Source organism: Helianthus annuus, chromosome 7 (assembly GCF_002127325.2).
Source record: "Helianthus annuus cultivar XRQ/B chromosome 7, HanXRQr2.0-SUNRISE, whole genome shotgun sequence".
Taxonomy (NCBI): domain Eukaryota; kingdom Viridiplantae; phylum Streptophyta; class Magnoliopsida; order Asterales; family Asteraceae; genus Helianthus; species Helianthus annuus.
This window is the reverse complement of record NC_035439.2, coordinates 13,631,561-13,654,435: the sequence shown is the minus strand read 5'-3', so window position 1 is coordinate 13,654,435 and position 22,875 is coordinate 13,631,561. Positions and strand designations below refer to the sequence as shown.

The following is a 22,875-nucleotide window of genomic DNA, read 5'->3' as shown; positions in this document are numbered from 1 at the left end:
TATTGTCAATGGGTCGGTACTCCTTTTTTGGATATGAGAATGGAAATAGTCGTATGTAACTGATATATTAACCGATGATCTATATTTATAGTTGTCTATTAGCTATAATAGATAACACGTTTTGGTACACTATCTATATATACCTATCTATACTTTCTATTAAATTATGCATAGTTTTCTAAAAACCACATGTGTTTGGATATGGGTTTTACTACTAGTAATAATAATAAAAAAAAGAAAAAGAAATGCACGATATATTTTTCTTCCACATATAAAAATCTCTCAACCCTTCACAGCCGTTCCGTTCACCGACCACCGATCTCCACCCCTCCATCCACTCTGAAATCTAGGGCAACACCCAAACACATATCAATTGCAGGTAATAATTAATATTCATTCATACCTTTTACTTATCTTACTTATTATTATCTTCCTCTTTCACTTTTACCCCTTCAAACCCCTGATCTTCTGATGACGTTCTGGCCTGTGTGTTCGTTCATCTTTAGTCGTATTTGCAATTGCAATTCTGCTGGTTTCACTCTAACCTCCTGTTTGTGACGACGAATTTGTTAGGTTTTTTAGTTGGGTTCTTATGTAGTTGTTAATTTGGTTTTAAGCACAATGTTTGATGTTGGTTTTTATCTTTGTTTGTTCTTCAGGTTGCAGAAGTTGTGAATTATACTTATGAATGGCGTGGAGGGAGCTTGGGAGAAAGGTTGGTCTTTTGTTATCAGATTATTATTGTTCTTCACCTAATGTTTTTTTTTTTTTTTGCTTTGAAATAAATGAGTATTATGTGCTGCTGTAAATTATAATTATGATGTCTAGTTTAAAGCTTCCCCATTTTAACGAGGATGCGTACCAGGTGTTTGATGAAATGACTAGCTTAAAGCTTCCCCATTCTACTTCTTAGATGATGTCTTAGTTGCGTTTGTAATTCGATTGTTGATATTGAATTAAGGATTTACCTCCGAAATACATATATTTGTAGAGGGGTTTTGTTGATTTTCGATGAAGTTGATGGTGTAGCACCGAAGCTAACCATCTTTTTGCATCTTCTGCACTTCACTGATCATCACACAACTGTATTTTTATTTTTAGTTAAATGGAAACAAACCTAATTATAATTAATAGTCACTTCATGAGACATATGTCAACTTTCTACTGTTGCCACCGTTGATAGCGGGATCACATATACGTAGCCAGCACAACTGATGGATTTGAATTTGGGGTATGGTCATCATTACATTGTTTTCATAAAAAATCTACATAAAATTTTTCCCTAATCTATGGCAAATATGATTTTATATGCATGCATGATTTTTTTTTTTTTTTGAACGGCAAATAAGGGGATCACTGACGGACCACTGGAGTATCATCGTGCCACCAACAGAACCACCCGATCATATCCATCTCCACTAGGCTATAATGCCCATACACCAATTCAGGAGGAAACCCAATAAATCTGGGAAAAACCCCCTTTGTGAGAATCGAACCCAGGACCTAATTGTCCCAAAGCTTTATCTCACCCCCAAGATGCCACTAGGCTATAATGCCATGGGCTATATGCATGCATGTTGATTGTTGATATAAAGGAGTCTTACCACTTATGTAAACTCCGCTACTTAAGTGTACCGTCTGCTTTTGCTAACTTATGTTTTAGTAAACTGAATTAATTTAAGTGGTTATAACTAGTGGATTGATAAACGTGCTCCACACTTTCTGAACAGAGCATTTATGCTAGCGTTTCAAGGATTCTGACTTCAAAAGCGTTTAGAGACACTGCTTTGTCTTCAAATTTGCTTTCAGCTTCAGTTGGACGCGTTAGAGGTAATTGAAAGTTTAATATGAAGTACTGCAGTATTAATGTGCGGTATTTCTGTGAGATAAAAATCCCATCTTTTTGAATCTATGGATTTTCATTAATGCAGGGTATACCAGCAACTCAGCTTTACTTGGTGATGACACTTTAAGTTGCTTGAAAAACCGATTCTTAATAAGGTAAATGTCAGTTGTATAGGATTAATGTTCCACTGAGTTAATGTTGTACTTAAATCTCAAATTTCTGTAGGCGTTTCCACGCGACCCCAGAACTACTTAAGGGCAGAGATGACGACGTAGTTGGTCTACAGAAACCGAAAAAAGGGAAGTTTAAAAAGAAACCTGCAAAAGGAACGCCACCGGTTGACGCTCCATACGTTCCACCTAAACTACAAACGAATGGCAAGTCAACTTCAGAGAAAACCATCGAAATATTTGACGGAATGACAACCGTAGAGCTTGCTAAACGATGCGGTCAATCAGTGGCCACTTTGCAAAATATTCTTGTAAACGTTGGGGAAAAAGTTGCGTCAGAATTCGACCCGTTGGGCATTGACATCGCTGAACTAATTGCAATGGTATGTGTATATATATTTTACTTGTCTATTTTCTTTTATGCATTATTCTTTCTATTATTTTAGTTAGATGTGAAAAACTGAGTGGGTTGGGTAAGAGGTCGATACATGTAATGTTGAGTAAAATCATAGTTATTAAAGCGATTGCCCAGCGCACCTAGGCGCAAATAAGGCCCCGGGCCCAACAAATCGCCTGAGTGCGCCTCGCGCCTTTAATCGTCAGGTTAGTTCATGTATGCCAATAATGTTATCAAAGCTAGCGCCCAGGCGCGCCTAGGCGCAAATAAATCCCCGGGCCCAACAGATCGCCCTGAGTGCGCCTCGTGTCTTTAATATGACTAAAATGTCATTTTCGTCCCTGAGGTTTGGCCACTTTTGCGACTTTCATCCGAAGGTATGTTTTTCCGCATCTGGATCCAAAAGGTTTGAAATCTTGCCATTTTCATCCAACTCGTCAACTCCATTCATTTTTCTTTGTTAAACGAGGGCCGTTTTCGTCTTTTTAGACATTTTTATTAAAACAAAAAACACTATACGAAATAAAGATCCACCTCTGTTGGCTTTCTTCCCATTCAAACCCTTTAATCATCACAAAAATGTCGAAAAAGACGAAAATGTCTCTCATTTAACTGAGAAAAATGGATGGAGTTAACGAATAACAAGTTGAATGAAAATGGCAAAATTTTGAACCTTTTCGATCCAGATGCGGAAAAACAAACCTTTGGACGAAACTTGCAAAATTGGCCAAACCTTAGGGACGAAACTGACATTCTACTCTTTTTGCTATGATGTATTCTGATTGGACCCGAATGAGATGAAACATGACCCAAGTTGGTCCATTTATAAGTAAATTCGTCCAAATTGGCGTGATTTCTTTTCACACAATTATTCATCTTAAACCATTATTTTAATCAATAAATTGCAGGAAGTTGGAGTAAATGTTAAGAGGCTCTACTCATATGAAGGTTCGACAGTTCTTTCCCGTGCACCCGTGGTAACCGTCATGGGTCATGTTGACCACGGAAAAACCTCTCTTTTAGATGCCCTCCGCCAGACGTCAGTTGCCGCCAAAGAAGCTGGTGGCATAACGCAACACCTCGGTGCATTCGTTGTAAGCATGTCATCAGGCGCGTCGATAACCTTTCTCGACACTCCGGGCCATGCGGCTTTTAGCGCCATGCGAGCGAGAGGCGCAGCAGTCACCGACATAGTGGTGCTAGTGGTAGCTGCTGATGACGGTGTGATGCCGCAAACAATCGAAGCTATGTCACATGCCAAGGCAGCAGACGTCCCGATAGTAGTCGCTATTAACAAATGCGATAAACCTGCATCCGACCCGGAACGAGTCAAAGTCCAACTCGCTGCTGAAGGGTTACCGCTTGAAGAAATGGGTGGTGATGTACAAGTGGTTGAAGTATCCGCGGTTACTAAAAAAGGGCTCGATAAGCTTGAAGAAGCGTTGCTTCTTCAAGCCGAGTTAATGGAGTTAAAAGCCCGAGTAGACGGAGCGGCCCAAGCTTACGTGGTTGAAGCAAGACTCGACCGTGGGCGGGGCCCGTTGGCTACGGCTTTGGTGAAAGCCGGGACTATGGTTTGCGGTCAACATGTTGTAGTTGGTTCCGAGTGGGGGAAGATACGCGCGATTCGGGATACAGCGGGTAAATTGACTAACAAGGCCTTACCGGCTATGCCGGTGGAGATTGAGGGGCTTAAAGGGCTGCCGATGGCGGGTGATGATATTACGGTTGTGGATTCGGAAGAGAGAGCGCGGATGCTGAGTGCGGGAAGGAAGAAGAAACTGGAACAAGATAGGCTTAGGAAGTTGAATGAGGAAAATATTGCGGCTGCAGAAAAGAAAAAGAAGAAGGAACAAGATAGGCTTAGGAGGTTGAATGGAGAAGAGGTTTCGGATTCAGAAACGGAAGAGGAGGAGTTTACGCGGATTGAATTGCCGATTATTGTAAAAGCGGATGTTCAAGGGACGGTTCAAGCTGTCACTGATTCACTTAAAACATTGAATAGTCCCCAGGTATGTCGTATATTTTTTAAAAATAATTTACTTTGCTTTTGGACATATAACAAGCAATATTCAGATGTGTTTTAAATGTTTTGGAGTTTCATATAAAATGGGATGTAGAAGATAGTTTCTGGTGCTTGAAGTTATAATAATAAAGTAGTTAGGTTTGTGTGTGCTAAATTCTGACTAATTAAGGATTAATATAAATGATATTTTTTAAATAAAAGAAACCTTTTGTGAAATGGGTGTGCAACTTCAGTTCACAATAATCAGCTCCAAAACACAAATCCAAGCACCATAGTTGTCAACAGCGGCTATAGCGCTCACTATAGCATGCAACGTAGCGATGCGCCCATCTCGCGCTATAGGGTGTTTATTGTTTAGCGACGTTTCTGTAGTTCTTTTTATATAAAGATAAATAGTGATTCCCATTAGGGTTTTTTTTTTGTTTCACGATTGAAAAAAGAAGCGTATTTAGATGATTAGTGATAGCATATTTTCGCTAATTTTTTTTTTTTATAATTATACATGTAAAATATTTCTTAAGTTTTTTACTACTTTGTTGCTAAACATGAAATCACACACACTATTTGGTCGCTATCGCTACGTAGCATATAGGTAGCTTGTTGCTATTTAAAGCTGTTCGGTATTGACAACTATGCCGAACACCCACATAAGAGAAGTTATTTACCATGCTTCATGTTTTCATATTTTGCGTTTACAGAATTATATCAAATTCATAATTTTTCCTTTAATCAGGTTTTTGTGAATGTTATCCATGTTGGAGTCGGAGCAATTTGTCAGTCTGATCTTGATATGGCACAAGCTACCGGTGCATGTATTGTTGGATTTAATGTACGGGCCCCACCAACATCTCTCACTTTGGCTGCTGCTCAAGCGAACATAAAGGTCTGTATTTATATGTGTTCACAAACTGTTCATGAATACTTACTGAACGAGATTTTTTGTTCGTGTTCGTTCGTTAAGGAAATGAATGTGTTCATGTTCGTTTGTTAATTTTAGGTATAACAACCACAAACGACGTTCATGAACACAAACTAACACAAACTAATAATCATGAGCACAAACGAACACAAACTTTATTTTCATGAACACAAATGAAAACATGTGAACACAAAGAAGCGTTCATGAACCGAATGTATAATACACTAATACTTATTTAATATTTTATTTGTAAAAATTTTGAAGTATTGAAATAAAATATAGAAACTGAAAACTCTAACGAACTATCGAACATAAACAAAAACGTTATCGAACGTTCACGAACATAAATGAACGAACAAGGCCTCTGTTCATGTTCGTTCATTTAACTAAACAGATGAATTTTTTTGATTGTTTTCGTTTATATATTTATTATTTTAGTGAGCAAACACAAACGAACTTCCCACCGAACAATTCACAAAATATTTGCTGAACATTCGGTTCTTTTGCAGATCAAATTGCATAGAGTGATCTACCATCTTCTAGAGGATATCGGCAACTTCATAGTGGAAAAAGCTCCCGGAACATACGAAACAGAGGTGGCTGGTGAGGCACAAGTACTCAACATCTTCGAGCTCAAAGGAAGAAGCAAAGCCAGAGGAGCCGATGTCAAGATTGCCGGTTGCAGAGTCATGGATGGCCACGTCAGCAGGTCATGCACCATGAGACTTTTACGAAGCGGTGAAGTTATGTTCGAAGGGTGTTGTGTTTCGTTAAAAAGAGAGACTCAAGATGTTGAAACCGTCCAGAAAGGAAACGAGTGTGGTCTTGTTCTTCGTGATTGTTTCGATTTCCAGATTGGAGATGTTATTCAGTGTTTGCATCAAGTTAACAAGAAACCTAAGTTTATTTCTTCGGAAAGTGGAGCGGTTCGTATCGAATGCTAGTAGGATAACTATTAATGATGTGAAGAAACTGGCAGGTTTGGGAACTGAAACCTGTGAGAATTTTGTGACTTATTATCTATAACTAATCATTTATGTATTTTGATCATAATTTTGGTTATTGTACACCCATAATTGGGACTTGAGAACAAATATTATACCATTACGTTTATTCATAATAAATATGATAGGAAAAACGGTTATGTTAAAAACATTGAGTGGCTCGTTTTTTTGGTTCAATGTACACCTATATAATGTTTCTTACATGGCTGCGTGATCCGCTGTTAAACATTCAATTTTAAGCAAGATACGACTATGAAGTGAATGGTTATTTCACGACTAAACAACAATACGAATAGAATTGGCTAAAGGTTTCTATCGATTTTTTGGAATGATTACACTAATTGATAAAGGTAACAAGAGAGAAGGTGTATTAAGTTGACCTATGAGTGATTCTTGGTGAAATTGATAACAATTTACACTAATAAGAGATTAGTTAGACTGAGTGTAGTGGGGCGACTCCCACCCTCAGGTCGTCTGGTATCGCCTGGAACACCGCCCCCGGGGGCGACTTGGGTGGCGACCCCCTCTTGCCCAACCTCTTCTCGTCGCCCACTCAACACACAATTCAAACATATAGCCGTTGTATTCCAACGGATATATTGACTAAATTTTATGTTTTTTTTTTAACCAAATTACTATATATATATATATATATATATATATATATATATATATATATATATATATATATATATATATACACATCTACCATACAACACAACACACTCTAAAAATATACAACAAAACACACTCTAAAACTACATTCTTTCAACATAACCATTTTGTTTTTTTGGAACCACAAATGGAGTTCAACGTCCCTTCGTCATCCTCGTCCGACGACGATACAACTTCATCTAGTTCTTATGAATTTGAAGAAGCCATCAACGAGGCGGTAATGACAACGATCAATTTAATGGTTCACGTTGCTAGCGAGGACAATGAAACGGATGACCCACTGATTAGAAGAAGAAATTATATTATGCGGGATCGTGCCGCAGGACAACAACGGCTGATGCAAGACTATTTCGGGGAGGAGCCGGTATATGAGGCGGAACTCGTTAACGAGGATGAAGGAGATAACGAGGATGAAGATAATAACAATGTAGTCGACCTCGACCTAAACGAGTACGTTAGTGACGATGAGTAGTAGATGTGTATTGTTGTATGTTTTTTAATGAATAAGTTGTATGTTGGTTATTTTATTTAATGAGTATCAATAATTTTATAAAAAAATATAACACTTTATATTTTTAACATAAAAAAAATCAAAATTAAATGGGTGCCACGTGTCGCAAGACGCCCCACCCAGCAAGGTTGCCCCACTACCCCTTTTTTGGTCAAAATCCTCTTATGTGACGTGGCGCCACGTGTCGCCACGTGTCGCAAGACGCCCACTCAAAAGGTTGCCCCACTACACTCAGTCTTAAAGACCATATGGTGTAGTTTGACTATAAATAGCCCCCTCCAAATGGGGGTTTGATTGGCTTCCTCGCTTGCAAAATGGGGTCCACAAGAGCCTTCCCTTTAACCCCCATCATTACACTCAAAAGAGCCCCTTAGACGTCCAGTGGGCGGTGTTCAGGGCGTTATTGGCTGATGTGGAGGTGGGGCGTCACACCACACCATCCAACCTTAATAAAGAACAAAGTTGTAATGATACCGTGCAATGTGTAGAATTACGAATGCGCACATCATGTTTCCAGATCAAATCATGATCCTTCACAAGGATTGATTGGAATTGAAATTGGAATTGGAATTGGGCATGAAGTAATTCATATTATTTATTATAATAAACTATTTATTTTTAATATCGTGCAATTAAACTTAAGAAATTACTTATAAGTATTAATATGTTGAAATATCATATATATATACGTATAGATGTAAAAAAAAATATTATATAACGTTTGTTGAAAATTATAAATACTATGGAAAATCTATCCTTCTAAAAACTCATAAAAGTTTTGTAAAATTAAAATTTTATTAGTTCTTATATTATAAAAGTTTATATATTTACTAATAAGTTTACTTTATAGAAGTCATCTTAATTGAGCCCATATGTGGTGCACTCACATGCCCGAGCACAAGTCATTCTGTCCCGCTTATTAATACGAGTCACTTACTTCATTTTCTCTGGATTCATCGAGGGAGTGGCCCAAACTACCAATAAGTAGTATGACTAGATACGCAACCACTTACGTGGTACATAACTTTTAAAAACCACAAGTCGTTCCGTCCCGCTTAAACCGTTGATACATAGTACAAGTCGTTATGTCCCGCTTAAACCATTGATACCACTCCTAAGAATATAAATTAGTAAAGTTTGTGACACATAAATAAATACTTGATACCATCAAATAATATTATTTTCCTGATTATTATATATTTTGCCGTTATGAAAGAAAATCCCTGAGGAATCTAAAAACCTGGGCGGGCTTTATTGTAGGCGAATACTTCGGCATTCTTCAAATTTCTTCTTACATTCCCTCTCAATCATCTTTCATCCCAGACAGATAAACCCTACATTTCTTCCAATTTCATGTTTTTTTCAACCCAAGGTATTTTCTTTCATTCTTGAATTAAAGGTATGTTCTTCATCCCACTTGTTTTTTTTTTTTTTTTTCTCATGTGATCGTCATCTTTTGGTTACAATTTGGCTGCTTCAATCAACATTACGATGATTTTTATTTAATCTTTCTTGAATTGGGAGGATTTATTTGTGTTATTATATTGTAATTTTGCATGTTTTTCATGGCCGATGCATTCAAAAGCTTATAATTGGGTTTTCTGTATTTGTTTAATCCATAAAAAGAATGAAATTTAAATCCTATTTTAAATAAATCCATGTGCGGTTATTTTGTTAATGTACAGATGATGGGGTTAGAGACAAAGATTGCATAGATTTTCGTATGATTTTATGTTTTTTATTTATTTATTTATTTATTTATTTATTTATTATTTTTTTTTTTTGAAATTTGAATAGGGTTGTTTATGATATATTTACTTGAAGTTTAATCTTGACTTCATTGACTAAAAATCATGAAATCTTGAGAGCAAAGTTTGATTTCTTGTGAATACAAATTTATAATATTTATAAATCTTAAGTGCAGTATAAAAAAAATAATAACAATATGTGCAACTTAGATATCTAAGGCTACTATACAAGTATGTTTTTGTTACTTACATTTTTTGAAAATGTTGAAACGAATATGATTTGATTTGGTTTGGTTCATGATGATGTTACAGGCTTAAAAGCAAGTGTTGGTAGTTAGGGGGTTAGTATAAAAGGTTTTAGGTTGATTGGCAACATTGGTGAGGCGAAAGGTGACGTTGAAGGTGAAGTGAAAGATACAATAGAAAGATGGACATACCAGCTTTATTGACTTCGGCTGGTATGAACATAGGCATTTCGGTGGGGATGTTCACGCTATATTCCATATTGAGAAAGCAACCACTCAATGTTAAAGTTTACTTTGGCCAGCGGATTGCTCAGGGGCGTACACGAAACGAGAATCTTTGTTTTGAAAGATTTGCTCCGTCCGCAAGTTGGATTTTAAAAGCTTGGCAAGCGACAGAAGAAGACATATTTGCTTCTGGTGGCATAGACGCCGTTGTGTTTCTTAGAATTGTTGTTTTTAGGTAGGTACACTTCACTTTTTTTTTTTTTTTTTTTTTTTATGCCGGCAGTGGTTGCATCGCCTATTATTATTATTAGTTCTTTCTTATAATATTTTTGTAATTCAAAGTGCAGTATCCGTATTTTCGCGATTGCTACTATCCTTTGCACTTTTCTTGTGCTTCCATTGAATTATTTCGGGGAAGGTATGGAAGGGATCGAAGATCCTACAGCCATGGACTTATTGACTATTGGAAACGTCCGAGAAGGTTCAAGATGGTATGCATTCAACGCCTGCAAATTTCGTTCTAATGCGTTAATCCATCTACACATCTTCTTATGTTTTTCTCAGGCTCTGGGCTCACTGCTTCACTCTGTATGTTATATCCGCTTGCGCTTGCACTCTTCTATACTTTGTAAGGATCTCATCTTACATCATTAACATATTAGTTGTATATCATTGTTCTTAAGTTCTAACATCCATTATGTATGTATAGGAGTATGAAAACGTAGCTAGGATGAGAACGGAGCAAGTACAAAGGTTTCCAACAAGACCAAGTAACTTCACAGTTGTCGTTCGTGGCATCCCATGGTCTTCAATAGAGTCCTACAGCGAGTCTGTCGGGAAATTCTTCAGCAATTATTACGCATCCAGTTACATTTCCCACCAAATAGTCTATCGGTTTGGTGCAGTTCAGCAACTTATGGTAAAAAAAAAAAATACTTCATCATAACAGTTAACAACGATACGTCGAGTTTTCTTCTAAAATAAATTTAAAAAAAAAGAGTCTGTTTCCGTAGGAGGATGCAGAGAAGATGTATAAAGTTATGACAACCGTCCCCGTAATGGCAACGATTCCCGATAAGCAATGCTGCGAACCGAATGCTGAAAGGTGCGGGCTTTGCGGAGCAGGAGCAGGTTCAAACTCGTTTAAAAAGGTCGATGGAGGAAGTACATTCGCAAATCGCAACGTGAATGATGAACTCAGAGAAAAGGTCCATTTCGTACTGCTTATTATATCTATCATCCTTGTTATTTTGTATACACTCAATTGTTTTATAATATATACAAAATAAAATTTGCATGCAGGAGTGTGAAGCTGCATTGGTGTTCTTCAGGAGTAGATTTGACGCTTTAGTGGTTTCACAAACGATCCAGTCGGCAGATCCTATGTTATGGGTGACAGAACTGGCGCCAGAACCACTCGACGTATTCTGGCAAAACCTTTGCGTACCTTATAATCTGCTATGGATCCGTAAAATATCAGTATTCATTGCGTCCATCGTGTTCAGCGTACTGTTCCTACTACCTACTACATTTGTTCAAGGTCTGACCAAAATACAATATCTCCAAAACGCGTTTCCGTTTCTAAGACGCGTATCCGACAGGAGTTACATCAACCTTATTACCGGATATCTACCTAGTTTGGTGCTAACAGTGTTTCTAACAATCGTCCCACCGCTAATGATGCTGTTTTCCACACTTGAGGGACGCGTGTCTCGGAGTACAAGGAAAAGAAGCGCGTGTGTGAAAGTCCTGATATTTATGTTTTGGAACGTTTACTTCTCCAACATTCTTTCGGGTTCGTGGATTGAGCGAATGGGTAAGCTTACAGTTACTAGTCCTAAAGACTTGGCTACCCTGCTTGCTGAGTTGATACCGAGACAGGCTTCGTTCTTTATGACGTATGTAATGACGTCAGGTTGGTCGGGGCTGACGTTTGAACTGTTGCAGCCCGTGCCCCTTGTTGGTAATTGGTTGTTTAAATGTGTTTTGATGAAGGAAGATGATTTTGTTCGGCCCATGACCTTTTCGTTCCACACCGAGGTTACGAGGGTCCTTCTGTTTGGACTCCTTGGCTTCACGTTTTGCATCTTGGCACCGTTGATCTTGCCTTTCTTGCTCGTTTACTTTTGCTTCGCTTTTCTTGTCTACCGAAATCAGGTCAGTTTTTTCCCAAGAACAGAATAAATCATTTATTTTTCAATCTTAAAAAATTTTAAATTACAAGTACATTTTAGAAATGCAATGTTTATTCTTCACTCCTGAAATTCAAAAAAAAAATAATAATAATAATAAACAAATTTCATTTTATCTATAGAACCGACACATGTATACGTACGTGTTTAAAAATTAATAAAACATATGAACAAATGTGTTTAATTGTTTTTTTATGTACATAGCATTCACATTTGTATGTAAACTATTTTTTTTTTTAAATATGAACTATTGATAAATAAAAACGTTAAACGATGTAGCTTTGTTCTTTTTGTTTTCGTAATAGTTTAATGTTCTGTAATGAACCTCGCCCTCTACATGATGGTATGATAATATTTCGATCGATTGCAGATCATGAATGTTTATTATGTGAAATACCAAACAGACGGAAGTTACTGGACTCTTGCACACAATGCCACAATCTTTTCTTTGATACTAACACAAGTAGTTGCCGGAATACTTTTCGGAATGAAAAAGTCGAGCACTGCATCAACCTGCACCATCCCATTGATCATCTGCACCGCCCTTTTTAACGTATTCTGCAAGAACCGATTTCTACCACTTTTCAAAAACCGCGCTGCACAAGTAAGTAACTAAGTAACAAGTTTTTTTTTTTTTTTTTTTTTTTTTATAATAATCTATCCTACACCAATACACATAACCTTTCTTTCTTCACGTTGCGTGTTTGTTGATGCGTAGGAAGCTATTGAGATGGATCGCGACGATGAGAAATCTGGAAAACTACAAGAGCTTGTCGAGAAATTGCCTAAAGCGTATAACCAGTTTGAGTTATGTGGTGATGAGATGCAGCTGCCGCCAAAAGAAGACGACGATAAGCATTCTGACAAACCCAAGAAGAGCGGCAGCAGCAGCAGCAGCAGCAGTAGCAACGGTCTCGAAGAGTTGGAGATTGTGCAACAGGAGAATTTGCCGGGGACCTAATTAACTCAATCGGAAGCTGAAGAAAAATAGTATCCATTAACTAGAAATCCCCAAGTATCTAAAAATGGATCGTGAATCCCGTGCGTTGTTTGTTGTTGTACAGAAGATTGTATATACCTCAAACTTGTATGTATTAATTATAATATCATCCTAGCATTCCATTTTGAGGTAGATATGTCACATGTTTTAGGATTTTTATTACTTAAATCATTTGTATACAAATATTTGGTTTTTCAGTTATTCTTGCTCTCTATATATATTTTCAGTTTCATTTGTTAGTTAGAAAATGCATCCAAAACAAACAAATGTTAATGCAGTTGAGTGTAACCTGGCCATCTATATCTGCTGGACTATTCTAGCTGATTAACAAAGCCGTTAACTATAGACGAAGTTTACTCTGTGCAAGAGCACGTTCTGTGTCTATCGCAAGCCGTTATCTTACGGGCTGTTTGTTTAGCTCTTAATGGTTCAGACGACCTCTTACTGGTTCAGCACCTAATGGTTCAGACTGTTTGTTTCGCAAGTAGATGTCTGAATAGTTTAGACATTTCTAATCTGAATTGGTCAGACATTTGTCTCTGAACAGTTAAGCATTATATAGGCTCTTAATGATTTTGACTTCTTACTGGTTTAGCACTTAATGATTCAGAAATCTTACTGGTTCAGCATTTAACCATTCAGAAGTTGTCAAACAGCCTCTTAGTTCGTTAGATGGGCAATTTTATTTTTATTAAAAGTACGGTCCTTGCTAGATATTATTTTTGTTCCAAAATGTAGCGTGATTATTTTACAGCATTGTTATTAGTAATAATAATTTCGCCTGCGAAAATGATTCCAAATGCTGCGTGATTAAGGTTTGTTATATAAAAAAAACAAAAAGTAATATGCGTTTGCCGGGAGTCGAACCCGGGTCTATTGCTTGGAAGGCAATTATCCTAACCGTTGGACTACAAACGCTTGGTTATCTTTTCTTGAGAAGAAATACTTTGTATATTATTTTCCGATATATTTTAATCAATATTTATACTAAACTTTTACATTAACTCTAATTTAAGAGATCATAAAAAAAAACTTTAATTTTAGTCTTTTCTTATAAAAGAAAAGTAATCAACTAACTTTTATCAAAAAAATTGAAATAAATAATAACAAAAGTTAAATAACATGTTCTTAACTATCAAAGAACTTATAATATATATTTTTTAAATAGAAATTATCTTAATGACAAAATTCAAATAACATATTCTTAACTATCAATGAAATTAATTCTAGATGATTTTACTTTAGATATTTAACAAATATATAGCTTTTGAAAATTTGATAGCTAATATATGGAAGGTATTTTTCATAACTAACAATAAGTTGTAAACTGTGAGAACTATTTTAATCTTATACTAATATAAATTTTAATATGATTAAGATTTATTTCTAAAATATATGGTAGTTTAAACTTTAATATTTGTCTTTTGTCTAAATACATGTGTACATACTCTATATGCATATGTGTACTTTTTTTATGTGTTTTTTTAAATGATAAGACTACCCGTAGTGGTTTACTTGTGGGGAGTTTTCTTTGCCCAATATCGCCTAATCACGTCGCGTAACCACTACGTATGAGCGTGTTTGGTGTTTTTTGGTTTAGGCGTGTTTATAATAACGCCAAATGGGGGGATTCTTGGTCAATCACATTGAAGCTTCCATTTGGTAGCCAATAAGATTTTTAAATGTTTCATGTTATTTTATTTTATTACAAAACATAATGCCTCACAATCCACACATCCCCACTACACCCCTTTTGTAAAAACGCCTAGTAATGCCCCATTGCTGACTAGGTTGTCATATGGCGCAAAATGCCCTAGGGTGGGGCATTATTCACCCCAACGACTACGCATGTTCTAAATGAGAAGAGATAAAATAAAAGAAAGATTAGGGAGAGAGAAATAAAGCCTTTTTTTCGATATTACATCTTTCAAAATAAAGCCTTTTTTTTTCGATAGTACATCTTTCATTCAAACGCCATATACACGTAATCATCCGTTTCTCACAATTCTTAACCCATGTTATAATAAGTTAAATAATATTTGGCTCTCATTGTCCTCACATTCCTATATCTTATTCTCACACCCCTTTTCACTCTATCTCTATGTATCTATGTATGTATAGAGAGAGATAGAGGTGAGAGAGATGTGTGAATATTAACTAACATTTATCAGAAATAAAAGCACCACATGCACATAGTCATAGTATTTGGTCAATATACGGTACAAAAGTTGGCAAATGTGGCATCACCTTTCATCTTATGCATGCGTGGCAGTACACCATTTCTGACAGAAAATGTGAAGAAAGCACTGTGATCCTCTACGAATATGATCGATTTGATGTAGTAGGACTGTAATGATGGTGTGTCTCCTTATAGTACTGTATTCCTTCATGGCTAATGGCTTGCTTGTAGCATCGTATTCTTTACCTTCTTCAAATTTCAGTTTACCTATCAAAAACAACAAGAATCACATTTCACCTTCAAGAATCAACCCAAAACTTCAAGAATTTAAGTACAGTTTCTAATGCATGCACTGTCCATCAAGGTTTCATTGTGCCACCATATATCTTCCTTTCATATAGATATCTCTATTGAATTTCTATAACCTGTCAACATTATCATATTACTAATTGATGTGGCTTGAAATTTTATGCATATATTCCCTGATTTTGACTGAAAACATGTCCAAGTAGACAAAAGTTGCGCTATCAGATCATACGGCTTGCTTTCCAAGAAGAAAGAGTGAATTTCAAGGATTGCCCATTATCTCTATACTCATTTTCAAGCGTTGTCCTTTATGTTCAAAATTGACGAGTTTTGTTCTTTATGTTTTCATATCATACACGTTTTGTCCTTTAGACCTAACCATTTGGTCATATGCTTTGCACATGAGGGCATTTTTGTCAATTCAAAGGTAAGTTCAACGGCACATTTACAGCTCGAAGCTTCTGCAACCTTTGAATTGACAAAAAGCCCTCATGTGCAAAGCACATGACCAAATTTAACTGAAAAACTAACTGGGTTAGGCCTAACGGACAAAACGTGTATGATATGAAAACATAAAGGACAAAACTCGTCAATTTTGAATATAAAAGACAGTGCCTGAAAATGAGTATAAAGATAAAGGACAATACTTGAAATTCACTCAAGAAGAACTATAAACAACATATATTGTACCTCACCTTGAATATATGCAACTAATTTACCATCCGACCAGATCATTGTAGATTAATGAAAACCCTGTAAGGTATTATGTATTATTAGTCAACTACAACAACAACAACCGAACCCAAAAATTAAATATCCCACTCCTAGCAATGCTATGTGCGGGATGTAGGCAAACCTTTTCCATATCCAATAAATCCCACTCCTAGCAAAGTTGTTTGTATTATTAATCAACTTGACGACGAGGGTCCCTAGTTGGGCTCCTCGTCTGGGCTCCCTTTTCCTATGACCAATTGGCCCACTATAGTTATACACAAATTGGGCCCACGCCTAACAAAAGGGCTTACATGAAGAGCTGAGCTGAAGACCCGGAAGAAGGCATGGCACTTCTGTCAGGCCACTGTTCCGGTAAAGGTTCCGGTGACAGGACTCCTCACAGGCATTTATTGTGCGTATGACAGAAGAGTCTCGAGCGGCAATGTTGCTTGGAGTTGGATATCGACCATTTAATGAAAGGATCTCCTTAAATCCGACAAAGGGGACAAAAGTCTGGCTCATTTCCCGCCATTCCCTTTGCCCAATGGTTTTTTCATCGGATCCTAGTACTGGTGGGTCCCATCTGATAAGTCGATCTCTCCATATAAGCCAAGGAGGAGATCAACAACATGTATGCAACCAGAACCCTAAAAACTAACTACATTAAATACTATGAAAACATTCTCTGAAGAACATTGAATACACTCGTCACAATCCACACCATTTACTCCGGCAGATTCATCGTGTCGGAAGCTCCATTTATTATCCCGGCAAGTTTTCTTATTTTCACACTGGAGCTCGGGGGCCCTCAGTGATGAGGCTAACGGTGTTCTTTTTTGTAGTGATTCAGACGGTAAAAGCTTGGACGTAGACGAGTCTCTATAAACAACCCAACAACCTGATTTTTAGGGATTCGACACAATTAATGAGAATAATAAATCACAAAGGAACTTAAGAAAAAATACAATGAAAATAATAGCAAAGGAAATTTGTATTGAATATAAAACTTAGATAGTCTATATATTTTATGCTCCATTTTTATTATTATGTAAATATGGGTCAAAAGTATGGTTCGTAAAATTACTATGTTGATACCAGTTATTAGGTAATTCATTACCCGCTAAACAAAGGGGTATGACAGTTAGATATGGCGCCGGTTTGGTTAGTATATAAAGGGTCAAAGTCTGTGTAAACCATATGGTTAATATTCGGTTTGTGTCTAATCTTTGTTCTTATATAATACCCATTTTCTTTGTTCAAGGCACCGCAAGGTGTTTTGGACAAGCTTGAGGCACTCCATCGGAGGTTCTTTGGGGGGGGGGGGGGGGGGTAATGATGATAAATTAAAAATGGTGTGGGTTTGTTGGGAAAAAGGTAATTGGTCCCACTGAAAAGGGTGGCCTTGGGTTGGGGTCTCTCAAAGACATGAATATCAGTTTAATCTCAAAATGGTGGTGGCGGTTCAAACACGAGAAAGAGAATTTATGGGCAAAAACAATAACGGCAATTCATGCGCATATGCACTCCTCATCATACTTACCTGTTGAAGAAGGAATTGTCGGAACCTGCAACGGGATAGTAAAAGTGGGTAACGAAATTGGTTCATACAATCTGAATATCAGACAGCTATTTAAAGGTGTGGTGGGGAATGGGAAAAATATAAGGTTTTGGCTGGATTGGTGGGTTGGGGAAGGGCCTTTAAAAAATAGATTTCCGGATCTATATGGGCTAGAGAGACATAAACGGGTGACAATGGAAGCTAGATTAACGGAATGGGAATGGAGACAACTTCCAAATTCAACAACAGAGCTTGATGAACTACAGCAACTATCAGACATGTTAATAGTGATTAGTCTGACATCAGGCCCCGACAAGTGGGTGTGGACACCGGCAAAAGACGGACTTTTCTCCGTTTCATCTCTTCGGTCAGAATTAACTAGATACGTTGTGCCTTTTTATCCCTACGATTCGGATAAAGGGGTGCCAAAGAAGGTCAACATTTTTGGATGGCGAGGAATTCAAAATCGATTAGCAACACTGGGCGGTTTTAAGAGGCGGGGAATGTTACAAGGTTCGGCGACATGTAAATTTTGTGGGGAACAAGAAGAAGATGCGGATCACTTATTCACGGCTTGTTATGTGGCTTCAGTTCTATGGTACAAAGTGAGTACGTGGTGCAAAATACAACTTTTCGCTTTCAACATGAAGGATTTACTTGAACTCTACAAACAAAGCACAATTGATGTCTGGAAAAGAAGCTTCATAAAAACAATAATTTTGACAACGTGTTGGACCATTTGGAAGGCGAGAAACGAACTCATTTTCAGCGGAGAAAGGGTGAATTTAGAGGCAACATTTGGAGAGATGCAGACAACATCCTTCTCATGGATCAAATGCAGGGGAAAAAAATCAAACCTAGATTGGAATAAATGGTTAAAATTTGAAGTTGGTTAGGAAAGGACTGTTTTTATGTTTTAATTATATGTAATTTTGGTGAGGAATTTTCAGGTAGTTGGCTAGTTTCTTACTAACCATTTGAATATATTTTTGATGTAAAATTTGGTGTGGAATAAAAGTATTGTTTGCCGTTTAAAAAAAAAATACTCATTTTCTTAACCACTGTAAATTCCTGCTACAAACCTGTGTTTCAATTGATTTTGCATACCAAAAACTTAATCAAACCATATCTTATAACTATGGTAGAGATAATCAGATTGTAAATATTGTTTGTATTAGATTGTGTAATTAGGGTTACCAGTGGCGGACCCAGAAAAAATTTTCAAGGGGTGCGGATAAGGGGTTTAACCAACTTTTCAAGGGTTCAAGGGGTGCGGATAAGGGGTTTAACCAAATTTTCAAGGGGTGCGGGGAGAATTTTACCTTATAAAATACACTAAATTTTTTTTTTCAGGGGGTGCGCCCGCCCACCCTGGACCCTTACTAGGTCCGCCCTTGAGGGTTACAATGAGGTGGTATTTGTACACTCCTAACCCTACACTAACATACTATTACATTTTGTCTGATAGAGATAATTACAATAAGCCTTAATTAATATTCTATCTAATATAAGATGTAACACATGTACAGAAAAAGAGTTTGAATAGACTGGTATGAAAGAATAGAACATCCAACTGTAGTTTACACAAGCAGCCAATGGTGATAATGAAACCCTGCATTGAAAAGAACCAAGAAAGGAATATTAGCTTAAACTACAAAAAGTGAAAAAAAGTATAATATTAGAAACAGTCAGAATAATGGTGACAGTTGCTAATGGATGGATACCAATTAGTCATTTTTATGAAAATTTACCACTAGAATGAAAACAAGATAAGATATCAAATCTATGGATGAGGAGCAATATGCTTCGATAAATGCTAGTAAAAGCACGATACAAACTAAGGGTATTGCACTAATAGAATACGTATGCATACCTTAATATGTAGCCGAAGATGATACCATATTTAGCACAGATCGAAGCGTAATATTCCCTCACTGCTGCAAAAAAGAAATCTGTATTGCACTTTTTTATTTTTGTTATTTTCCATAGGTTTTTTAGGACCCCTTATTCAGCTTGGACCAGAAAACATAAGTGCATGAGCACATCTGATGTGCAGGCCTCTTAATGTGCTAGTAGAAACTTCAGTAACAAGATTTCTCTAAATGGAAGATGTGAAGAACATGCAGGCTGCATCAGCCAAAAGGGAACAACATACTTCTGATTCTCAAAGTTAAACATCATTAACTAAAACAAAACCTTAATTGTTATAATGCCGTCTTTGTGTGTAGTCGCACCCATATTTTCTTGTACCTTATTTGAAGTATTATTCTTCCTTTTTCATAGCTAAACTATACCCGGCTCGTATATAAATGGCTCTTTCTTCATCCCAAAACTCATTCATTCATATCTTTCCTACTAAAAAATACTAAAGATCATAACAAGAGTTGAAAAATGAACGGGAAGGAGGGCGGTTTTGTTGTTGAAATATCGTCTAGTACCAAAGATGAACTCCCAAAAACCTCAAACAAAGCCGCGGTTTTTATGTATGCAATCTTGGATTTTGCTAAAGAAGACCGTAACCGAGTGACATTCTCTCTAAAAGTTGGTCTTGCTGTTCTCCTTGTGTCTCTACTCATTCTAGTTCAAGCACCTTATAAAGTGTTTGGCACCACCATCATATGGTCCATCCTCACAGTCGCGATCATGTTTGAATATACCGTTGGTATGTACATAATCATATTATATGCCATGTAAACATAACTAAAACAAAAGGATTTATGTTAAAATGCAATTATTAACCGGATAACATTTTGATTATTACTTTTTAAAGGGGCAACATTTCATAAAGGATTCAACCGTGCACTCGGAAGCTTGTTTGCTGGAGTCTTGGCCGTTGCTGTTGCTGAATTAGCTTTGATGGGTGGTCCAGTTGCCGAACCTATTATAATAGGCATCAGTATTTTTGTGATAGGTAAGTTCATAAGTTAAATAAAGGTATGCCAGACTAGATGTGGCCATTTTGGCCCATTTATTATGAACGGGCCGGTTGGAGTTGTGTTTTATCTCAACCTGGTCAAACGGGCCGAACTGAAAGTCACCTAGAGTTTGTTAATATATTGACTATAGTCTATTACCGAATCATATTGTTTCCGTAGTCATAACTAATGAATAACTTATAATAAAGTGTTACTAGGTCAACCCGACCCCACACGACCCAAACCCAAACCCAAACCCATATTGCTGCTATAACCTGCTAAGCAAAAGTTGTTTTCCATTCACAGGGACTTTAACATCATTCATGAAGTTATGGCCAACCCTTGTGCCATATGAGTATGGTTTTCGAGTTATACTATTTACGTACTGCTTGATCATCGTTTCGGGGTACCGGATGGGGAATCCAGTTAGAACATCGATTGAACGGTTTTACTCAATTGTGATTGGAGCAATTGTAACAGTAGCAGTGAACACTCTGATTTTTCCTATATGGGCTGGTGAGCAGTTGCACATGGAACTAGTCAAAAACTTTAACTCAGTCGCAGACTCACTTGAAGGTAGCTAGCTAGCTTTGTGCATTTTAAAATACCTTAATCACACAATAACTGCTAACAACTTAAACATGGGTTGACTTTAGAATGTATCAAAAAGTACTTGACTGGTGATGGATCAGATCAATCAGTGTTCACCAAGACTTTTATGGACGAATTCCCAGATGAGCCTGCTTACAAAAAGTTCCGATCCACATTAAACTCGTCTGCTAAACTCGAGTCCTTGGTAATATATTTATACATTTATGTATAAAAAATAAGATTTTAGTTCGTTGTTCATCCCTGTGGTTTGACCATTTTAACCCTTTAAGTCGAAAATGAAAATTTTGTCATATCTGCCACTGTGGTTCAATTTTTTAACCACTTATGTAAATATACGCATGGTATTTCGGTCATTTAATGAAAACTAACACAAAAATTCTAACAGAGTTAGTGTCAGGGACGATAATGGTTAATAAATTGAACCACAGTGGCCGATATGACAATTATTTCCATTTTGGACTAAAGTGACCAAACGACAATGTTAAAACTTTCATTGTGTTGATCTATAATTATGAAAAGAATTCTAATACATGTTACTCTTAATGGTGAATTCTTAAGGCTCTTTCAGCTAAATGGGAACCGCCACATGGCAGGTTCCGACAAGCGTTCTATCCTTGGAGTGAATACGTCAAAGTTGGCACGGTCTTAAGATATTGTGCATACGAGATCATGGGACTTCATGGTGTTCTTCACTCCCAAATTCAGGTTCCTAAACATCTACTTTATTATAATCTTGATATTGTAAAAAGTTTGTAATTTTTGAGTTTTTTTTTTTTTTTTTTTCCTCACAGGCACCATATAATTTAAGAGTCATATTTGAGACAGAGATACTAGAAGCAACAAATAAGGCTGCAGAGTTGATTAGATGCTTAGGAAAAGATATATATGACATGAAACAAACCCGAAAGTGTTCTTTACTGAAAAACGCGCATAGTTCAACAGAAAAACTCCAAAGAGTGATAGACGCGCGTTTGTTTAACAAAGATTATAATACAGAAGAACCCGAGATAAATTACCAAAGCCAAAGGCAGTCAATGTCACTTGTTACTTTCACATCATTGCTGATAGAGTTTGTGGCCCGGCTTGATCATTTGGTTGAAGCTGTCAACGAGCTTTCCAAAATGGCCAAATTCAAACCTCAGAGTCTATGAACAACCTGTGGCTTTCCTACTAATGAAGATAGAATAAAGTAACATGAAAGTATAAAAGTATTCATCATCAGATTTAATAAACCAAAGAAAAGAACAAATTGACATAAATCTTGGAATTTTACCTAGGCCCTGCTTCAAATATATGTGTTATTGTTGTGGCTATATGACTAAGTCAACAGGTGAGTAAAACAGATGATTAAAAGCCTCCAGGATCTGTTACTCTTTGACACTTAGAGCTCGGTACCATAATAAAACGATGACGTTGAATACCACCTCATGGACCCTCATGTAAGTTCCCGAGTGTGTTCACCTTCATCGAAACCAGTATTCATCTTGATTTTGTAAGTTCTGTTGGTGATGATTTAAGTTTTAGAACTTTGAATTGGGATGGATGGAAACTGTTTACATGATGTTTTGCAAATCAATAGGTTGTTTAGTTTATCAAATTGTTTTAGTTGATGAATGGAATTGCAAATCAGTAT

At 36.8% G+C, this 22,875-nt stretch overlaps 3 protein-coding genes, 1 long non-coding RNA gene and 1 other non-coding gene across 9 annotated transcripts; 3 read left to right on the top strand and 2 right to left on the bottom strand.

Moving 5' to 3' along the window:
- Positions 1–253: 253 nt before the first annotated feature.
- On the top strand, positions 254–6,504 carry LOC110867814 (translation initiation factor IF-2). 3 transcript variants are annotated; one of them, XM_022116823.2, is made up of 8 exons: positions 254–379; positions 660–715; positions 1,731–1,830; positions 1,932–2,001; positions 2,072–2,399; positions 3,322–4,425; positions 5,173–5,322; positions 5,868–6,504. In XM_022116823.2, exons 2-8 carry the CDS (start codon positions 689–691, stop codon positions 6,300–6,302), a joined length of 2,214 nt encoding a protein of 737 aa, XP_021972515.1. In that variant the 5' UTR covers positions 254–379; positions 660–688; the 3' UTR covers positions 6,303–6,504. The 3 variants fall into 3 exon arrangements, with proteins under 3 accessions (XP_021972515.1, XP_021972516.1, XP_021972518.1); XM_022116824.2 differs by having other exon boundaries at positions 376–573; XM_022116826.2 differs by lacking the exon at positions 254–379 and adding an exon at positions 428–568.
- A 2,252-nt stretch (positions 6,505–8,756) lies between these two features.
- Positions 8,757–13,155, top strand: LOC110867811 (CSC1-like protein RXW8). 3 transcript variants are annotated; one of them, XM_022116821.2, is made up of 9 exons: positions 8,757–8,920; positions 9,609–10,001; positions 10,114–10,257; positions 10,331–10,394; positions 10,476–10,685; positions 10,780–10,974; positions 11,069–11,923; positions 12,329–12,562; positions 12,677–13,155. In XM_022116821.2, the coding sequence occupies exons 2-9, from the start codon at positions 9,724–9,726 to the stop codon at positions 12,917–12,919; spliced, it is 2,223 nt and encodes a 740-aa protein (XP_021972513.1). In that variant the 5' UTR covers positions 8,757–8,920; positions 9,609–9,723; the 3' UTR covers positions 12,920–13,155. The 3 variants fall into 3 exon arrangements, with proteins under 3 accessions (XP_021972513.1, XP_021972512.1, XP_021972514.1); XM_022116820.2 differs by having other exon boundaries at positions 8,757–8,947; XM_022116822.1 differs by lacking the exon at positions 8,757–8,920 and having other exon boundaries at positions 9,915–10,001; positions 10,109–10,257.
- LOC110867813 lies at positions 12,213–12,795 on the bottom strand. The gene is made up of 2 exons (XR_002551910.2): positions 12,640–12,795; positions 12,213–12,516 (listed from the first exon to the last, which is right to left on the bottom strand). It is a non-coding gene; the product is annotated as an uncharacterized LOC110867813 (long non-coding RNA).
- A 649-nt stretch (positions 13,156–13,804) lies between the features above and the next one.
- Positions 13,805–13,876, bottom strand: TRNAG-UCC. Its single transcript has one exon. It is a non-coding gene; the product is annotated as a tRNA-Gly (tRNA).
- A 6,057-nt stretch (positions 13,877–19,933) lies between these two features.
- LOC110866215 (aluminum-activated malate transporter 9) lies at positions 19,934–22,753 on the top strand. Its single transcript, XM_022115487.2, has 6 exons — positions 19,934–20,377; positions 20,486–20,626; positions 20,937–21,206; positions 21,287–21,426; positions 21,801–21,947; positions 22,034–22,753. Exons 1-6 carry the CDS (start codon positions 20,107–20,109, stop codon positions 22,391–22,393), a joined length of 1,329 nt encoding a protein of 442 aa, XP_021971179.1. The 5' UTR covers positions 19,934–20,106; the 3' UTR covers positions 22,394–22,753.
- Positions 22,754–22,875: the final 122 nt, after the last annotated feature.